This window comes from Lepisosteus platostomus, chromosome 1 (assembly GCF_059453375.1).
Source record: "Lepisosteus platostomus isolate fLepPlt1 chromosome 1, fLepPlt1.hap1, whole genome shotgun sequence".
NCBI classification, from domain to species: domain Eukaryota; kingdom Metazoa; phylum Chordata; class Actinopteri; order Semionotiformes; family Lepisosteidae; genus Lepisosteus; species Lepisosteus platostomus.
The window spans coordinates 67,677,209-67,696,561 of record NC_142611.1 but is presented as its reverse complement, the minus strand read 5'-3'; the positions used below and the strand labels follow the sequence as shown (position 1 = coordinate 67,696,561).

At 44.6% G+C, this 19,353-nt stretch overlaps 1 protein-coding gene across 4 annotated transcripts in view; it reads left to right on the top strand.

Annotated features, from left to right (window-relative positions):
- Nucleotides 1-210: 210 nt before the first annotated feature.
- LOC148678554 (uncharacterized) overlaps nucleotides 211-19,353 on the top strand; it is a 57,220-nt gene continuing 38,077 nt past the window's right edge. The window contains exons 1-10 of one of the 4 annotated variants that reach the window (XM_088633944.1): nucleotides 211-527; nucleotides 4,992-5,195; nucleotides 6,702-6,718; nucleotides 7,872-7,904; nucleotides 8,833-8,865; nucleotides 8,984-9,037; nucleotides 12,067-12,168; nucleotides 13,952-14,029; nucleotides 16,522-16,566; nucleotides 18,986-19,039. In XM_088633944.1, the coding sequence (XP_088490070.1) occupies nucleotides 431-527; nucleotides 4,992-5,195; nucleotides 6,702-6,718; nucleotides 7,872-7,904; nucleotides 8,833-8,865; nucleotides 8,984-9,037; nucleotides 12,067-12,168; nucleotides 13,952-14,029; nucleotides 16,522-16,566; nucleotides 18,986-19,039 (717 nt within the window). In that variant the 5' untranslated portion in view covers nucleotides 211-430. Of the gene's footprint in view, nucleotides 528-4,991; nucleotides 5,202-6,701; nucleotides 6,719-7,871; nucleotides 7,905-8,832; nucleotides 8,866-8,983; nucleotides 9,038-12,066; nucleotides 12,169-13,951; nucleotides 14,030-16,521; nucleotides 16,567-18,985; nucleotides 19,040-19,353 lie in introns of all 4 variants that reach the window. The other 3 variants (XM_088633942.1, XM_088633941.1, XM_088633951.1) reach the window with 3 other exon arrangements.

Below are 19,353 nucleotides of genomic sequence, written 5' to 3'. Positions count from 1 at the left end.
ATTGGGACGGTAAAGAGGGGGTGGGGAGTAGCGGGGGGGGGTGACTGAGTTGAGGAAAAGTGTAACTTTTTTTGGGTACCCCCTTTTTGTCAGCGCAGGAGAGAAGGAGGGGTCTGGGAGAATGGAAGCGGCAGGCAGAAGGGGAGGGAGACGGGGCTCGGGTTTCAGCCTGGCTGGGGGTAGGGGGTGGACTGGTATCTGGGAATATACGAAGATCCATTCAAGCCAGAGTGGACATAAAACCGCGGTGCCTGGCCTAGAGCAGACAGTGCTGAGTTTCTGCTGAGGCCTGGTGCCGGATTCCCCATCGGTTGTGAAAGGTTGACTGTATGACGGCTCGGTAGCTACTGGGACAAAACACGAGCCGTCTCTGATCCTCCTTCGGCCCTTCAACTCATCCCCAAAGGCCCTGCATGTCTAATATTTAGACATGTTCAGCTTTTTGGATTCAAGGACTGTTCTGCTAATCGCAGCAACTCAAGTCATTCTATTAGCGGTTGTCAAATGCCAGGACGAAGAGGATGTCCGTAAGTTGTATTTTTTTTAACAAAAAAAAAGTTCTGAAACTTTGCACAGATTTTTTTTTTGTTATTCATTTTGTTTGTGTATTTTTTGTTTTTATTGATCGCGGGAGCTGGTCTGGGAAGGTCTGCGAACGGAGGGGTCCATCCTGCAATATTAAAAATATTAATATTTTTATTTTTAAGTATTCTTTGTTTGCAGTCAGTCGAGCAGACGTCCTATCATAGGATTTTTCAGTCACGTGAGTTGTAAAGTGTATGAGGTTGTGTAGATATGAGTAACTTCACTTTTAAAAAGCTAAACTTACTTGCATTCGTTTTTGTTTTATCAACGTGCAAAGAAGCTGTTTATTGGTCAGACTGTATGCATTGAATACACTGCAGGTACAGTAATTCCTTAGTGTATCTCTAGCAGGCTTTGTGGCTTCTAACGGTAACACTACCGTTAAAAGCGGAGAAGCGTTGATAAGGTACCTGAAACTCTTCTGAAAAAGGTCTAAAACCCGCACGGGCTCTGGACAATCATGAGCTCAGTCCTGTACGTGTGAGGGTGTCGCGGGGCTGGGGGACGCACTTCGTAGCTGCTAAGAAGTTTCAAAGCGTGGAAGCCGAGCGAGAGAGTTTTAGGACTGTAACTGTCTGGACGCGCTTTGGCAGCGTCTAAGACTTATCTTTTTTTTGTACTCGCGTTTGCTCGTTTATTTCTTCATAGTGCGATGTTTTTTTCTCGGGATAGCTGCGGGCGAGAGCTTTCTTGAGAGGCGATAGCAGAAGGACAGCCGAGGCTCGCTCGCTCTTGTGTGTGTGCAGTCAGATCGTCCTGAATTCCAGCTGAGATTGATCGCCCCCCCCCCTTCCCCAGAGCGGGGGACACCTGCGGGTGTTTTAAAGACATTCCGAAAAGGTTTTGACAGGCTTTTTTTTTTTTACTTCTCGGGACTGTCTTAAAAATAGACTCAGGAATTGAAGGTGGTCGGGCTCAAGGCTCCTCTGTGAAAGGCATTCCAGCCGAGTGCGTGGTGGGGGGAGTGGAGTCGAACCGGGGCTTATGCAGAGAGGGGGCGACGCAGCCCTGGCGTTAGAGCCGGCCCGAGTCTCCTCGCGATGTGCTCGTGTCGAATCCCACCTGGTAGGGCTCCGCGGTCAGCTCTAGCTCCCCGCACCCGGCACTCATTTCAGGTTCATGAAAACACAAGAAATCCGTCACAAATAAAAAAAAAAGGTAACAGTTGATGGAACTGAGCCAGCAGTAATGTTCCATAGGATTTTAGTGGATCCATCTGTTTTCCAGATTAAAATTTGAGACAGACTTGAATACAGAAGATTGTCTGGCGAGCAGAGCTACTGGAAAATGTAATGAATAAACGTTTTTTTTTGGGTGGGGGGACAAAAATGCGTTATTTAACATAGCTGTTCTCTCACCAAGTAAGAGGTCGGCCTTAGTTTTGTCCGTAGTGAAAAGCGGGAGGAGGTAGAGTGAAAAGGGTGAAGTGGGAACAAAAAAGTGCTACTGTATGCTCCGGATACCCCTTCAGCCGCGCAGAGGCCCCTGGGCCAGCCCTGGAGGATCTTCCCGAAGCAGACAGATGTTTCGGGACCTGCCTGGCAGGCTCAAAGGGTCACTCCAGTCACCGAGTCCGAGCCGGCCGGTGAACCTGTCACCCTCATTCCCAGACGGCTTTTTCATGTGGGACCTCTGAACCCGCTTAAATTCACCAAACCTGCATTTGATGTAGGGGGCATTTTTCCGTCTATAGTATGACTTGAAGCGCAGTAACGTGCTGCGTTTTGGAGTTGACGCATAATCCAGGAAAGTAACAAGTCCTATAGCGTAGAGCCTCAAGGGGAAAAAATTAGGAGTTCCAATTGAAAATGGGGCAAATATTTTAATTTAGGCAAACAACTTCCTATCACGATACCCTGCAAAGGATAATCGTGGGATATACTTTGGAAAGCATAAACCTGCTCGTTTTTCTTTAAAAGGGGGGGGAAGTCAGGTATGTCAATGAAGGCTGTCCTTTCTCCATTGTTCAGTGTGTTTGAACTGGCGTCTTCGGGAGTCGCGGTTTCCAGATGGGTTAAAAGCGCCGTTTGTTTAAGCAGCACCTCGTGAATTAAGGGCTCTGTCTCTTTAAGAAAGACCCCATTCATAGGTCTCGAGGTCCGCCGGGTTACCCGAGAGCCGACCTGGGTCTCCAAGGTAAACACACCGACCGGCCCGCGCGACGGCAGCTTCGGGACGTCACAGTCTTTCAACTGTTCACGTCAAAGCTTGGAAATGCGTTATTTACAGAAGGTCCAATGTTATTCGTTTTGGCTTCACCGTTAGGCTTTAGTTATCAAAGAACAAAATGCATATTTTTCATTTTATTTAAAAAAATGCATTTTTAGAGATCCTTTCAAAGACAAGAATCCCAAAACGATGTGCACGGATTAGGAGGGAAAGAGAGAGTTTTTAAAATATTTATAAAACCAGTCATTATTTGTGCACTATTTCAAACAGTATTTAGGATTCTAGTGTGTCAACTGCAATTTTATAACTTTGCAGCTTCCTCACTGTGCAGCTATGGAAATTTGTTTTAATTGCTCTGTGCAGTGTGCGGATGTATTCTGATCACTTTCTGCTTTTGCCCTCAGGTTAATTCTGGGTTTGTTTTCCATTCCATGTCAATTGTATGGTGAAAGTATTTCAATCCTGAGGTAAACGAGAAGGGGTTTTCAGACTGTGAGAACTGTTTTGATTCTGGATAGACGAGGAGTTATCCTTTCGCCCAGAGAGAATTTTCCATCTCCAAACAGTGCACGGATACGTTTCCAGGACTGTGTTGAAATTACAGGGATTATCTGTTCCATCTGTCCCGGGATAGAATTGCGCCTTTAACTTTTTGCTATTATTTTAATGAATTCGTTTTAAAAAAACAAACGTAAAAATGACTTTTTACTATATTCAGTAAAACCCAATTAAGCAATAGCTGGCACGGTCGCAGTATTATCAGAGTTTATATACGTAGGCTGCTGTAGTCCAAATGAATATGAATTAAGTTTAAAAAAACACTTAATGATGTGCACCCTTAGTTTAGTGTTTTTCCTGCCCTCTTCTCAACGTTTAGAGGCGTTCACGCTGCGTTCGTGTTTTTGAGCAGAAACACCGCAAAAAGCTCCGTGCTTCCCCGTTGTGCTATATCGAGTCAAGGAAAAATAACACGTTACTTTTTTTAAAACGCCTTTAATGTAATACAGTTTTAAGGGGTTGCGCACAGTTTGTATTTACTAGACGTCTGTGTATATAATTAATGCTTATCAGACACTAGACCTTTGATGAAATGAAAGGACGGGAAGGGAAACGCGTCTGCGCCTCTCGGTCCATCCGCAGCCTGCTATATATAATAACACCTCAGTCTGCGCGTACAAACATCGGCACTCAGCCTTGTAATCTCGAACTGAATGAAGCTTTCTGACGGAGGATCCGATTTGGCAAAGCTGAGCAGCCGGCTTGCCTAGCGCCACACTGCCGCCGTGTGGTGGATTGTGGAATTGCACATTGAGTTTAGTTTACTGCGTCGATTTATCGTAGTTTTAACCTCTCGCTCAGCGAATCCAGCCCGTCATTATCAGAAAGCCGCTTATTCGGGTGCTGGGTCGCGGCAGACCCGGGCAGGACTAGACCCCTTGCCAAGCAGGGGTCTCTTCAGAGACGGCGACTGACCTCGTTAAAATGTCTTTTGGAAGGTGGGAGATAACCAGAGCACTCATGCAAACGCGCGGCAAGCTTGCAGACTCCTCATGGAAGGTGCCCCGGTCTGCACTCAAACCCAAAGACCCAGGAGCAGACAGGCACCAGTGTTCACCTTCAATCTAATGACTGTGCTGCCCTCGCCCATTTCATTTTATTTCTCGATTTCATTTTAATAAAGAGAAAAAAATAGACCAAATAGTCACAGGAATTTTCTTCCATTCACATTTATGAAGTATTAATCATCCCATATCTCCTGGGAAAGGCATACCTAAGCTATAGCTATAAAAAAAAATAACAGAAATGTGACGGTTATTTAGTGTTGGAATTCAGAGAATTTGCAGGTTGCATCTTAGAAAGCAAATCCGTTTGGGATTGTTGGAGTCTTTGACTTGTCCGTGCAGTGATGTTTTGAGACTGTGGGACGAGTGCCTGATCTTTTTTGAAGTTGGTTACGAATGAGGGAGTTTGCCATATTTGGAGGACACGGCCTACATCATCATTTTTTTTTGTAATGAAGCAAAAGTAAACGTCTTTGTGTCCGTCTGTTGGGCTTTGTCCTCCCGTCTCTCCACATCGCCGCTGCAAACACGGCACAGCAGCGACGGGGGGTCCAGACGCACCTGTACGTGTTGCTCCCGCGGGGCGCCGTGTGTGTGTGTGTGTGACATCACAGGCCTGCCTGCCTGCTGACGTGATGACTTCTCTCTCTCTCCTGATCCCGCCCTCCTGCGCAGAGGAGGCAGGCAGCTGCGTGCAGGACGGCCAGCGCTATAGCGACAAGGATGTGTGGAAGCCGGAGCCGTGTCGGATTTGCGTGTGCGACACTGGGACTATCCTGTGCGATGAGATTATCTGCGAGGAGCTAAAAGACTGCCCTAACCCCGAGATCCCATTCGGAGAGTGTTGCCCCATCTGCCCCGCTGGCCAGTCTTCGCCTGGTGGTCGTAATTTATTTATTTCCACTTTCATAAATAAATTACCGTGTTTACAGGTTTCTCAACGTTTGTTAGAAAGAGTGAACAGCCACGGATGGCCAGGAGTCTCGACTGTGCCCGAGACACGGGTCAATCTGATGGTGTAGTTTCCAGTTTCACAATTAACAACAGAAGAAGCGCTTCTAAATTCATTTATTTCTGCGTTTCTGCAGCAGTTATTTTTTTAAACTTTTTTTGTGTATATGGCCTTGGCTATTGGAAAAAAAAAGGTACAACCTTCATAGAATTGGCTAACCCTGGCCCGGCCTGCTAGGGTATATTTCCATTCTCAGTATCGTAGGCGCATATGGAATTCATTATGGAAATACTTTCAGACGTGGCCTAGTCTACCCCTTGCGAGGTCTTCTGGACCGAAAACCAAACTGATTTAAGGAAGAGGGTTAAAAAAACAAAAGAAATTAAACACATGGTAGCTTTAGGCAGTTTTAAGCAGACCTTTCAATATAGTTTATTAAAAATAATAAACTCAGTTATCTGCTTGTTTGGCAGTGGAGCTGAATGTAGATGGTAGTTTGACTACATAAATAGCACATTCAACTTCCAAGTGTATTCAGAAATTCCTTCCAAATTAGAATTCAGTGCACAGTTTCTTTCTTTGAGGTCAAATCTGTACCTTAAAAACCAATAGCAACATATTAATGCAAGTCCTTTGAAATTAGAAGTGCTCTTTTTGAAATCCTTTTCTTTCACTGTTTTTTTTTTTAAATATTGTCTCCAATTGCTGTGGTTCCCATGTCTCTTCATGCATCTGAATTGCTGGGAAACCCAGGCAAATATTTCCTGGATTCTCTGGCCTCAGAATGGCCTGTCTGGTGTAAGGAAAGGGTTAATTGTGAAACAGTAAATTCCATGAAATAATATTACAATAACCATTCCATGCTACAAAAAGATGCCTTGAGATTGCCTCAGACAGAAAATCTGTGTCTTTGCTATGAGTGTTGCTAATATCCTCCTTCCTGGCTTCAGTAACATCATTTTCTACCCTGCTAGCAGGCAGAGGTGATAAGCAGACTGTTTTCTTTCAGCCATACTTTTCTAAAAAACTACTCCATTAATAACCAGCTCGGCCACTGCTTTTCACACTAGATTCATAGCCCGAGTGCCCTTTAACCTTCATGCCTTGCTGTTTTGCTGCTGTCTGCATGTTCCCGTACCCTCTGCCTCTGCTCAGCTTGGGTGTGCTACCTCAGAGCATCTGGAGATGGGAGTTGGGTTGCCATGGGTGCTTCTCCATGGCAACACTGTGTCGGGCCTGGATGGGTTCACTGCTAGTTCTGCCTTGTCCCCTGATCTCTCCCTGTGTGTCAGTCACTACTTTCCTAGTTCAGTTTGGCTCCAGCAATAGTCCCAGTTTAGCTACAGTAGGAAGGAAGCCGCAGTGATGTAATGGATGTAAATGAGTTTTGAATGATTATTCATGTTTTTTGTTCTTCTCTTTCCTATCAACAGGTCAACCTGGCGCTAAGGTGAGCCCATACTGAGTAATTGTCTTCTGCAGGCAGACATAGCTTTAAATATGGCACAGCTCACTCCTGTCTGAATCTGTCTGAAACAGACCATCAGTGCTTTGGAAACTAGTGAAGCGAAGGAACGGGGTGTTGAACAGGCACGGTCCCTCGCAGGGTTTGGTGTTGCCGATGTTTCAACTGTGCCATCGTTAAAGTTAAAATGATGCCCATTTTTTTGTTCTTTTAATTTTGACCATATTCAGCTTAGGTCAGGTTTTTCAGCTATTTCTTTTTACTACACTTCCTTTGTGACTGCAAATAAAAATAAACCGTGGAATGTAATCCTAGAAAAGTAGTAATTGTAATGATTGAGTTGTTTTATGGTTTAAGCAGTTTTTTTTTTGTAGTATGTATAGATTTTTGTAGGACACTGGTTAATTAGATCCTACTTAACATTCATGGGTAAAAGTACTGATACATTTGCATGACATGCCTGAGAGAAAATAATGACCGTAACACAGAGGCTTGATATGTGTTGTGTCCCGGGCTGAGTTCATGTAAAATACACTGTACACTGTTTTTACACTGCACCGTTGGAAGGCTCTTCAGAGGGTTTTGAAGATTCTGGTTGTTTGAAGGTGCTCTGTTTCATAAATCTTGAATTCATCAGGCCATCACCATGCATTTTCTTCAGCAGTAGCAGTAATCTGGACTGCTGAAACTGATGAAACTTAAAAGCCTCCTCTATTAGTGTCATAACACCGAGGGGGGAAAACTGAGCGTTTGGTTTCGATGGAGTCCAGCGCTCTAGCCTCGTCAGAGCCGTTATGGCTGCAACAGAATATGTCTGGCAAGGCAAAGAGGATGGCAGAAAACAGAACAATCTGTTTTAAAGACAAAATCCAGGCTCGGTCTCCGAGCTCGCTGAAGGATGACATCACAAAAACTCTGATTTTTCCATTATAGCACCTGAATTTTTTTTTTTTACAGTTGCATTCATTTTCAGTTGCCAAAGAAAATCGAGAAGCGCCCCTGGACTGACTGTTTTGAATCGCTGTTTCATTGGCACTGCTTGTTTGACTAGGGCCAGACGTGCAAGCCTTGATGCACTGGTTCCGTCTGTGCAGACAATGTACTCATTTTCCTGTTCTGTTTGTGTTTGTCCACACAGGGACAGAAAGGTGAACCAGGAGATATCACAGATGTGAGTGTCCGTGATTTGGGGTTTCAGCTTATATTAACAACAGTGAAATATTCGCCGTTTCAAAAGATCCCTGTTTCAAAAATGCAATCCCAAGACTATGAGTGTGTTTCTGATTTCTGTAGTGCTGTATGACGTGGTTGAAAATTTTAAAATGAAAGGTTCTTTGTTCAGACTTAAGGCACATTATGATTGTTATTTTGATGATGCCAAAGTAGTGAAGGGCTTCTCACAACGTGAAATTTTCAGGGTTCTCAAATTGAGCTGATTTCCGTATGATACTGAAATAGCTGTTGCGCCTCAGATCAGTAGTCCGCACGCTGGGCCTGTTGCCAAAGACAACAGAGCTTATTTCTGTATCTAGAGGATAACTGGCCAAGAAGGGAGGGAGGTTGAGTGCTGTGGAGCAGACTGAAATAATTTAGCCTTCCTATTGTAAGATGCACAATTGATGTATAGTGTTTCTCACCCTGTTTTAAGCCTGGTGAAATTATGCGCCTGGCAGTCTTGTGCTTTTCTGGATTCGTTTTTACAATGACCAACAGTAAAAACCTACTGGGCATGACTTCCCAGAAGTTTTACTGCTTGTACTGGTGTGCAAGATGCAGGGGCTGCTTTTGGTGTTTTTTATTTGATATTGTATTGATTATGTTTCAACTGTTACTTATTATGTTATCCAAGTGACGTAACCCTGGGTAGGCTGTTGTGCAATAGTTCAAACACAACACAACACAACCCCCTCCCACCTTAAAATTTAAAATACTTTGTATGCAACTACTTTATATATATATCAGAATATATATATTCAATATTTGTATTAATTGTTTGTGATACTTTAGCATGGGCATATTTGATTTGATTTTGATGCACGCTGTGCTGTTAGTTATTTGGTGACTCTGATGCTAACGCCCTGCTGTTCTTCCTCTCTTAGGTTGTAGGACCACGAGGACCGATGGGCCCCATGGTATGTACATGTCCAACAAGACCCGTCACAGCCTTCGGGCCTGGTTTCTTTTTCACACGTCGACGCCCTGCCTGCCTGTTCGTGCTCGACAGCTGACCCCTCCTGTCTGTCTCCGCAGGGCCCACCCGGAGAGCAGGGGTCGCGTGGAGAGCGAGGGGATAAGGGCGAGAAAGTGAGTCACGCCGGATCGCTCGCCCGGAGAGCCTGGGGCCGAACGTTGTGCTCGGCTGCACCCAAGCTGAGAAATGGCCCCTTGACTGTTTTTTCCCGATCGGTTTCGCTGTAGACGGCGTGGCGTGTTTGTGGCCGTGGTATCTTGTCTCCTGGGCGGGAGTGCTCATCTGCTCGTGTTGTCCTGCGTAGTTCTTTATGGGAGATAGATCAGTGGATGTACCAGGCGCAAGGTTCGCTGGGGACTCTGTGGATTTGTCAGGCGTGGGCCTGTGAGCCTTTGTTGCAAAGCAGATATTAATCTATAAAAGTCCCTGCTCTAGCGCTGCTGAAAATGAGTTCTGTGGTACTGAGAGGGGTTCACCCACGTGATCGGTACGGCAGGTGAATAAGGAATGCTTCTGTGGCTGCAGGGGATGGGGATTTCAGAGTTCCCCACCTCACCCATGAGGAGTGAAATACCTGCCGCGAGGTGTGTTCCTAGGCCCCTCAGCCTGCATGCTGTTGTCCGCATGCATACCGTGCGTCTGCAGTTTGACTAAGGAAGTGGTTAATGGAAAGTGAGTGGACTCCTGGTCCCAGTATCCCTTCCCGTGCTTCTTGAAACGTCTTCTTTACATTTTTGTGAGGCTTGTCATTTCAGCTTTTCCTGGGCAAGGTGGGTGGGAGTTTTATTTTTACCGATAATCCTCCTGCCTTCTGCTGAGAGCAAATCCACAGAAGGAATGCAGGACCTGTAATTGGGGTCACTAGTTTACCCTGAGTTGAACACTATTCTAATCGCCTTGACAGCTGCAGACTCAGTGGTCTCTTTTGATTTTTCTCTTTCTCTCCTAATGAGAACTTATGCAGGTAGGAACCAAATCCACGGCTCATTTTTCATTTCTTTCCCGAAAGACAAAAGAGCCAGTCTTTTCACTGCTGGATGAAGAACGTGTGGTTTCTCGGTTTCTTGTGGTTTCATGGTTTAGTCAGTGTTCATTGCACTTTCTGATCCATTCTATGCCAGAAGTGCTGTGAGTTGATTGTTTTTCAAAGCACTGTATATAATAAGGTTTATTATTAGTATTAGTAGAAACAAAACTGAAACAGATGCAATAAGGTGTTGGTTGACAAGTAGGTGTCGCTACTGGTATTCCTTCTAGAATAGAATTGCTGTTGGAGGTGCCACCCTCCTGTGAGTGCTCAAAAGAGTAGAGGTGTTGCAGTTTCTCCCATCTCTACCTGGCCTGCTGTGCAGTGGGGCTGCTGGCACATAATGACAGCTGCTCAATACCCAGGAGTGGAAGAAGCGCATCCCTTCCTGTGTGAGAAGCACTTTGGGATCCTTTGGGATGAAGTCTTGTATATACATGCAGTTGATCATGGGTGCTGATGGAAATGGATCTTAGCAGTGTTTAACTATGTGAGGCATAAAATGCACCTCTTCAAATTGTGTCTTGTAAACAAGACCAGAAAACCCAAGTCTACAGTTGTTTTCCAAAGGTGATTATTGTTTTCCCAGCTTGACTGTTTTACCCCTTGATTGGGATAAACCTGTGAATTTCCTGGTTCTGACGGTCAGAGAGCATGGGTGGACTTCAGCTGGGGTTGTTCAGGAGGATTAATACTTTCTGGCTAGTCCCCTCTGGCTTCGAGTGCCTGATCACTTACTGTACATCCTGCTGTATTGTCTCTAGATCTGAGCTTTTGAAAAACATCAGAATCTATGATATGTACTGTATTGTCTTGGTGCATATGAACTGTACAGAACTATTATTAACACATTCCCGTTCAATGGCTTAATATCCTTAACAAACAAAAAAGATTAAGTTCATCTGGAATAATGGAATCTTTCTGACACGCTCATTGACACCCATCTTGCTCAATATTATGTAATTGATGAGTAACTGGTTTGGAACAACTAGTCCTACAGATATTTCTGAACTAGAACCAATAAATAATAGATCCTATTTGAAGCACATGAACAATTTCTTAATTTCTTTTATTCTGAGCAATATTTGAATGGGCTAAAAATACTGTTTTGATTGTAAAAACATACTTAAACCTTTTTCCCCCCACTTCTTAGAGTGCAGATGTGTTCTTAAATAACTTTAATTTAAATTATTTTATGGTAATAAACCTGAAGAGTAATACAACTTGGAAAAATATATTTATACAATATTTCAGTACAATGTACAGACGTGCTGTGCAGTGATTGTTTAAACAGTAATCAACCTAGAAGTAGAATCAAGCACTGTTGAAAATAAGAAAACAGTTCCCAGTATATATTCATTTTACTTCTATAGTTTCCCCATAGTAGCACAATGACTATAATATATAGTAAGCAGAATGGATTCGTTTTACTCTTAAGCAACCTATAGCATTACTAAAGGGCAAATCAGCATTATGTGATTGAGGCAGGTTCTGCTTTTTTTACTGTTGAGTCAACAAGAAAATGAGGATCTTAGTCTCTTAATGCCTTTAGCCATTGAACCTAGACTTTTGTCTCTAGCCCTGTGACATTGAGCAGATCACTGCAGTTCATAGCATAGTGCCCTGCACAGTTAGATTGTTTTCCTGATTGAGCGGTGAAAAGTAATGCTTTGTTCTCGCTTTGTATAGTCATGTTTCAGGTCAACAGTGGAATTAATAATAAGCACGGCCTGTCCAGACAGTGGCTGTGCTGCTCCATCCTGGAAACACTCACTGGTGCCTCTGTGTGGAGGTCACCTTCCATCCATAGTTTTCATTCTATCCCAGACTGCCCCTGCTCTGTCCAGTCATTTCAACACACAGTTCAGATATTGGGGGCATTAGTAAGTTTTGTGTATTCACTGTAGGTTTGGGAATTTTTTGCAAAGGCAAAATGTAGCTCCAGAGGATTCCCTGTTTGTTTCGCTATAAAGGGTAAGGAGCTACGTTTTCATCCATCTTGCTTCTCTGTTTCTGGCAGTATGTTTCATACGGGTACAGACTGTAGCTACATGGCGTCCCCTGCCACTGCGCCACGCGACCGAAGAGTTAACCCCTTCTCTCTCCCCCCACCAGGGCAGCCCTGGTCCCCGTGGCAGAGATGGTGAGCCTGGCACTCCTGGCAACCCCGGTCCTCCCGGACCCCCAGGACCCAACGGCCCGCCCGGCCTTGGCGGAGTAAGTACCGACCCAGCCGCGGCCTGTCAAAGGCAGGCCAGGAAGGAAGGAGAGCAGGGGAGGGGGGGGTGACGTGGTGGTTAGGGTGAAGACAAGGCGGCTCTTTGTGTGTCCAGAGGAAGGATTCGTAAAACTAGCCCCGTGCCTCTCTCCCCCCCTCCTGCCCCTTTCCCCTGTTCCCCAGTGTTATAATCAGCTGTAGCACCACACTGAAGTGGTGTCTGCAGTGCCCCCTTGTGGTCACGTGAAGTAATGGCCTCACAGTCGCCTCAAAAATGTATAATCTAATAGATAGATAGATACTTTATTGATCCCGTGAGGGAAATTGCAGTGCAACAGCAGCTTAACACACACAACACAGCCACAGTGTAACGAATTATATAATAATAGTACAATACATACAATACAATACAAGAGTTACTCACAGTCCGGACACACAAGAGGAAACTAGAACAGAACAGTACACAGAAAATCGTATCACACGTATGAATATAAATATAGATGTAACCATAGATATAAATATAAATATAAATGTATTGCACAGGTCCCTGGCATATATTGCACAAAAGTGGTTGTAAACGGGAAAAAGAAAAAGAAAAAGAAAGAGAACAGATGTAGCAGTATATGTGTATATGCGTTTAGTCCAGAAACAGGTCACTGTCGCTGTTGCCTCTGCCAAGACGCAAGGTGGATGCGTTGTACAGTCTTATGGCAGACGGCAAGAATGACCTCCTGTAGCGCTCCCTGTCGCACCGGGAGGTCATTCTTGGACTAATATGAACACAAGAAAGGCTTGATGAGCCAGATTGCTCAGCCCATTTGTAATCTGTTTAGTAGTTAGTACATAGTCGACCTGGGGATCTCCTCTAGACGATATTGGCTTCACAAATGGGGTTTCAATCATATATGCTGCACCTGTCTACATTAAGCATCATAATCCCATTTTACATTATCCTATGTCAGAAAAGGGCAGGGGTAAGTGGAGGCTTTAGAGGATGAAGCTGTTTTTAGTTTCCTTGCAGTGCTCAGTGCTGCTTTGAGGTTACCCATTGTAGTGTAAGCAGAGCTGGTGGCAGGCGCTGTACTTTGAAGTAATAGGTTAAGACCTTAATTGGAGGTGGGTTGTAGACAAAGGCGCGAATCAAAGGTAGCTGATGTCTGGGAATCTTCACAACGTTGACTACAAATGTGCAGAAAAGCTTCCAGTAACATCACTAAATTGTGAGTGCTAGAGCTTTGATTTTACCGTCCTGTCACCATACAGTTAAACGTTTAAAAGGTGAGTCACAACAGAGCCTAGAATCTAGATCCAGTTGTGTCAGAGAGAACAAACATTTCATGCCAAACTGTACAGCAGTTGGATCACATACATGGGAGAGGAAAAAAAATGGGAAAAATCTCAACCTTCGAAGTTTCCATTGGAACAGCTCATAGTTCGTGGTGTAGCTTAGACAATTAAACATAATTTAGTTTCTGGGTTTGAGCTAATGACTTAAACTATTGTTTACAAAAAAGGCGTGGTAGTTGGATGAAATCTCTACCTGCCATTAGCCTTGGTCCCATGACTAGTGTGGATCCACTCTTCACTATTTCAGACAGACGCACCCCACACCTAAGATCATTAGTAGTAAATAAGCCAAGTTTCACAATTTTTCACACCATTAAGCTTGCAGGGAATGCCTGACCTGTCTGTGAACTTTCTGGAAACTGGAACAATATAGCATTAACACTGTAACTACTACAGCAGTGCGCTGATCCTTAAATGTACTCTTGTGTCTTGCAGAACTTTGCTGCTCAGATGGCAGGAGGATTTGACGAGAAAGCAGGTGGTGCACAGATGGGCGTGATGCAAGGACCAATGGTAAGATATAAGTTAATGGCATTAAAACACTGCCACCTAGAGGCACGGGGAGACACAGCAGGCTCCCAGATCAGATTAATCTTGGTCTACTTTTGTGCAACATAAAAAACTCTGCACATGGGACGACAAAGAGAGGCGAACAAAATTTGTAGCGCAGGAAGAAGAACAGAAGATTTAGAACAGATATAGAACGGCTAGGTAAACCGTTGCCTTTTTGAGGAACTAATTAATTAAAAAAACATTCATTTACTGTCTTCCAAACTCCAGACGTTATTGGGTTGAGGTGGCAGAGGAGCCCAGTTTAGACTGTTGCCCACTTTAGTGAGAACCGCCAGAGCAGAAGGTGAATGAGCCACACAGGCAGATCTTCGGGCACCCTGCTCTGGGAATTCGACTCCCTCCGGCAGAGACGTCAGGCTCACTGCGGTTCGCGGGCGGATGTGCCGCCTCGGGGTCGAGGTACAGCCTTCAAGCTTGGTTCCACCCACAGCTGAGCTGCAGCTGTAAGTCTTGCTGGGTATTCTGGGCTCCACGCTAGGCTCTCGCTTGGCACTGGCCACAGGAAGAGGCCTCCCAGGAGCTTACCCAGGGACAGCACCCCATGTGCTCCTCTGTCTGGAGGTTGCCCCAGTATTTACTGCGATCTCAGAAAGTGGGGAACACCTCAAGCCCCCCCAAGACCCTTTATTGTGTACCCATAAAGACCTGCACTTGGAGGCGATTCTTGCTTTTTTGGCTCACCTTCTGAAAGACCGATTTGAATGATTTTAATAAGGAAAACAGATTAATGGAGATTTCAGAGAAAGGGCATACGCTGGCTAAGGTATTTGCCCAGGAGCAGGTGATACAAATGAAATGTAAACTATTGAATCCATCTGATTAAAAATACTAAGAAAGAGTATGATTATGAAACTGATGGAGTTTAGTTTGTAGATTGCAAAGTAAAAATAACTTGTCTTTTTTCCTTGGGGAAAGATAATTAAACTACCAAGGAACTGATTCTTTGCTGTATGTGACCTGTGCGATCCCTGGCGTTTTCGATGTATTCTAACTCCTGTACAAATATTGCCTCATGTTTTAAAATAATAATACAGTAATATGAGACACGCACTCTTTTCTGTTGGCATTGACTCTAATGGTGCAGATATAGCTTGCCTCTGTGCATCAGCACATGTGTTTTCTGCGATTCAGGAAGTGTGTTGTCTTTCCAGAAGTTGTATATTAAAATGGTAATGTCAGAACCAGGTAGGCTCCGCACAAACTCCATTTGCATTGTCACATGCATTTCCATGTCAGTGCGATTGCTATAGGAGTGTTGTAACCTAACCAGTGGTGTTGGACTAATTCAGGTGTAGTCTCTGCATGTTTACACCTATAAGCGATAAACAATATCACATGTCGTCCATAGGTCAGCATTCACTGCCATTTTTGGACATGGATGGATGTGATTTTAGGGTAAAAGCACTACAAAATGATTCAGTTTTGAAATGCCACTTGTGCAAGAATTCCTCCGCAGCTTGTGAGATTTTGGATTGAGAAATCGGGAGAGAGATCTCAGAACTCATCATGGACCATTTCCATTCGGGTCTTTCACAAGTGCAGTACACCACAGTATAGAATGGCATTGGGGCTGGTCCCAGTGGAACAATTAAGAAATTCAATAACCATTCATCCGTCTCCCCCTAGACACCTGTGATAATATTGTCTTGGTTGTCTCTAGTGTCTCGGTTTTACACTAGCTGAGCCTGGAATAGTCTTAAATCGGTCTAAATTCACATAGCCTGTAGTCTTGAGAAGGGGGCTGGGCTGCTCTGTGTGTGGTCTCCATCCACAATTCTTGTATTTGTAATGGGAAGTGTAATGGGAGCCTACACTGGTTTGGCTTGACTGAACTGAATACAACCCGCCTCCATAGGAAGCAAAATATTCATTCTTAATACCGGTGATCTCCTGTGAACTGTTTAATGCAAAACATAACAGATTTCTGAGACTGCAAACAGAGTACAACAGGCACCATGTCTTATATCCCCCATTACTCCCCCCCAAAAATGCACTGGGGCATACAGTATGGATACATACATAAGTCTGGAAGAAGCTGTTGAAGCTGCATAGTTCTCCTGCACAGCTGCAGCCTGTGACCCCAGCAGGAGAGAGAAGAGCTCTCTCTTTCTCTTCTCCCCGTGCTGCTGAGGAATGTGTGATTTGTGGTTCTGACAGCTGAGGTAGAGGAACTATTTGTTTTGCTGTGGGGCAAAATGGGCACCCATTAGATTACTGAATTCAGCGGCATGGGTGGGGGGGGGGTCATTCTGGTAGTCAGTCGCTTTTTTAAAGAAATGCACGCTTGAGCTCGGTATCTAGGCTTAGAAGAACAGAGCTGGGCTCAGACAGTGGGAGTGAGCTCTGCGTGTGTGCTGCTCCAGAGCTGCGGGCTGGTGCCCTCACTGTGTTAATGACATCACCTTGACCTCTCTTCTTCTTCCATTCCACAGGGCCCCATGGGTCCCCGAGGACCACCTGGCCCCACTGGATCTCCTGTGAGTACCGAACAGCCTTCCCTGTATAAGTACCCCCAATCTGGGTAAATAAAACCACAGTCTGAGTCTGCGCATTGGTCCCGAGATGTGATCACCTGCCCATAACCGTCTTCTTCTCTGGACAGCACTAACTTTAGTGACTGGTGTCCAAAATTAATATTTCCTATCTAAAATGTTGGAAAAACAAAACACTTTCATCTAAAACTGTAGGTTACATGATTGTAAGAGACGTATAGACATTATGCTGGCCTTTGCTATAACCCACTGCTAGAGAACCATGTGTTACTTTCTGTGAGAGGTTAAAGAACTGTGCACGGGCTAACAGTCTGTCAGAGCACATTCAGGTGAACAGTATGACAGTCCTGTTCAACTAGTACAGTCATCCTGCCATTCTTACTCTGTCAGTGATTCATACAGTCATATCTTTGTGTCTTCGTGTACTGTCTTCTTAGACATACAGTATATCAAGTCATTTTGCAACAAAACACAGCCAAAACGTTCAAAAAATGCAGTGTAATCCACTTAATTAAACAGAATTGGAAGCTGGAGTATAAATGTGAGTTTTGAGGCAGGATTACATAGTGCCGACAGACGTGCAAGATCTCGTGTGGGCTGGGAGATCATGTCACAACCATGAGGGGCAGAACAGAAAGCAGAGTCTCCCGAGGGTTTCAGGACTGAAAGAAACATTGTTCCCGAACAGACCGGCTCCTCTCTGTGTTCGTCTTCTGCAAAAACACACCTAAAAAGTGTGAGAGTCAGGAGTGCTTCTCTTTTGTGTTTGGTGATTTTTTTTTAATTAGCAATGTGGTATATTCTGAAATAGTGTTTCAAAGGTGGGATGTGTTTGCCCAGAGGAGTGTATACATTTTCCCCACTGTGTGTACTTGCCTGGTGGTGGGAAAACTCTTATCACTGCAGCCATTAAAACAGTCCCATTCAAAGTGAACCCTAGTTTGTAAGAGAGATTTATATAGCAAAAACAACATTGTGGCTTTTTTATACGTGTATTAAATCTGAGCCTCCCGTAGTTTTAAGTGTCTTCCTAGATGTTAGACAAGAAGATCATAATCACATCAAAGCAGACATGATATGTACATGGTTCTCACTGCCAAGCTGACAGCCCAGAAATGTGTCAAGCCTGAAACTTTTATTAAAGCCTTTTATCTTACAACAGAGGTGGAGAAACCTGGGGGCATTTTTCTGAAGACACAGAATACCTAACAATTTACGTTCGGCATCCTGTGTATGTTATTGCCAAAATGTTTTTTTTTTTGGTAAGAGAGCAGGACTTTCCGTCTTCAGACGTTAACGACCTGCACTAGATCTGCCAAGGTCTGTAGCATTGTCCTGTTTAGACATGACACTTAATTAGAAACTGGAGTCATGTGGGGGCCTCAATCTTTGTAGACGTACCCTTCATTTTCTGCCAGGGCACGGGGCCCAATTGGAGGATTAGCACTTGGGATAAAAGGGATTTTGAAAAGGAATGTAATTGCTAATGTCATCTTGACTGTGTTTTAATGGAGTTTGTGACCACTAGGTGGCAACTAACAGTGGAAACGTGGCTGTTAACGGTAGTGAAATGGTTCTGGGCGTTATGAATGCACATCTGGACTCTTCGGGACTTTGTTTTGGTTCAGTTTAGGCTTTTGAATTTCATGGTTACTAATGCTGAAGAGAGCCTTGCCCAGATCAATACCCGTATATGTAAATTGGATGATTATTTCATCCAGTTTATCTAAAGGCAGAGAGCCTAGCAATTGTGCTAATTGATCAAATGATTCAGTGAGAAAAGGGATTTAATTTTTTTTTTGTCTGAGCACCTAAGGCCATTCCTAAATTTACATGTCATGCTAAAGCTCACAACCGAGGAACAGTTCTCAGTCTTTACCTGCCTTCATCCGCCCTCTTTTAAAAGCATATTGCCAAGCACATCCTTTATGTAGGATTGCATTTGACAGGTAGACAGTATCGGGCAAAGTTACTATTAAGTTAATAAGAAGTTATTTTAAGACTTAATGTATGTACAACTACACATGTACTAAAAATGATCTGAATGTTTCCCCCAATACTTTTTAGTCAGCAATACCTCCATCATGAGAGAGGTCTTCGTTACATCTAAACACTAATATACAGTTGTTTTAAGCGTTTGATGAGTGGAGAAAAATTCAATGAAACATGATATCATGCTGCCTGTTACCTGCGCCGCTGTATGTGCTTTGCTGTTAGCCTGATGCCAGACGCTGTGTTTGGTAAAGTGGTGTACAGCGGTACGTCCTTAATGACCTAACGAGACCTAACGAGGCGGGAGGTCTAGTGCGCCGCAGCTCGGGACCAGCCAAGCAGCTTGACGTCCTGCTCTGCCGGCGCTCAGCGGTCTCCCCTCGAGTGTAACGCTTTGTGCTCTGCACCCTAGGGCCCACAAGGTTTCCAGGGGAACCCCGGAGAGCCCGGCGAACCCGGCCCCTCTGTAAGTACCCACGCCGCCGAAGACCGCGCCGCCGCGCCGCTGGGTAACCTGGGAGGAGGGCGGCAGCCCCAGAGCAGGCTGGGAAGAGCCGCAGTAAAGGGGGCGTCACATTCAATTGAGATCAGCCTGAGGGCTGGCAGGGCCCGACACGGCCTCTGAGGTCCTGGCACTGCGCGGTGCCAGGTACCAGCTGGACTTCAAGCAGAGGCTTTTGTTCACAGGCTTAATCTACCTGTAAATCCCATTTGCAAGGCGTTTGTCTGCTCCAGCACAGCGTTTAATTAAGAAACACGGACAGTGTGGGAAAGCAGAGA